This window comes from Cynara cardunculus, unplaced genomic scaffold (genome assembly GCF_001531365.2).
Source record: "Cynara cardunculus var. scolymus isolate 2C unplaced genomic scaffold, CcrdV1 Un_Scaffold_3229, whole genome shotgun sequence".
Taxonomy (NCBI): Eukaryota; Viridiplantae; Streptophyta; class Magnoliopsida; order Asterales; family Asteraceae; genus Cynara; species Cynara cardunculus.
The window spans coordinates 35,629-36,796 of NW_020201398.1; the positions used below are offsets into that span (position 1 = coordinate 35,629).

Genomic DNA, 1,168 nt, shown 5'->3' on the forward strand with positions numbered 1-1,168 from the left:
AAAAGACTACTAAGATGTTAGACAGTCTTTGAAGTATGTCGAATAGCACATCAAATGAGGAGGTGCATTTAGTACAAAATCTGAGTCCATAATATTCAATGACAATAATGCATGGCGAACAATAGTTTTGGCGGCTGTCATCATCAAGAGTCAATTAAAGTGATAGCGAGCACGATGAACGGCAAGACCAAACCTTCATTCACAAACTATATGATGATTGAGGCCAAAAAATTGGTGCTTTGAGAGCTCAAAAACCCTGTGTTAACAGGTACATCTATAAAAAATGCAAAAAATAAAACAATCCACTTGAAACAAAATGCAATAATAAAGATGTTAATTATGCACGTGGGAAAGGAATAAAGTTGAATGATTTAATTGCTTCTTGTTTTATAAACATGTTCATATATCAATGGCGGATGAAACCCTCTTGGAATCATGTTTTTCATGATTTTTGTTTTGTTTTCTATTCTATATAAACATCTTCCTTCCCTTTCCAATTTTCTGCATAACCATTTCACCTTATTATTTTCCCAATGGCCACTCAAGAAGGAGCTCCAACCCTTCCATGGTCACGATTACCCCACATCGTTCACCCACTGCCATCATCAACCCTACAGCCTCATGAAGCCCCACCACCGCCACCACCAAGTCAAGTGCTTTTTACGCCAAGATTTCGAGCCRCAACAACCAAASCTCCATCTCAACCTACCGCAATCCCACCTCTTTCTGCAGGAACTAACGTTGTTGCACCACCATCACCGCCAACTGCACCACGTCAGTTAGTAGCTAAAGCTACGGCAGCACCAACCTCATCACCTGTAGTTCCAAAGGACACACAATATGAAGCAGCAACCACATCCCCAATCGTCACTCATGCTGCCACCCCGACATCCTCCCCTCTGAAAACTGTCAAACGTTCACCAGAAAAAACTTCATCTGCATTAACTTGTTGTGTTCTGTAGGTATTACGGATGAAGATGCTTTGTACCATAGCGATTACTAGCAAGGAAGTTTAGTACCATCCACAGCACACACACACACACTCTCTCTTTATATATATATATATATATATATATATATACTTTTGATGTGAGCAGATTAATTTGCAAGTTGAATGATAAAACTTAATGCATCTTTTCAAATGTTTGAATTCTGATATACAACATCT

General features: G+C 39.0%; 1 protein-coding gene across 1 annotated transcript; it reads left to right on the forward strand.

Moving 5' to 3' along the window:
- The first annotated feature begins 533 nt into the window (after positions 1–533).
- Positions 534–962, forward strand: LOC112503555 (vegetative cell wall protein gp1-like). The gene has a single exon (XM_025107575.1). The coding sequence runs from the start codon at positions 534–536 to the stop codon at positions 960–962; it is 429 nt and encodes a 142-aa protein (XP_024963343.1).
- Positions 963–1,168: the final 206 nt, after the last annotated feature.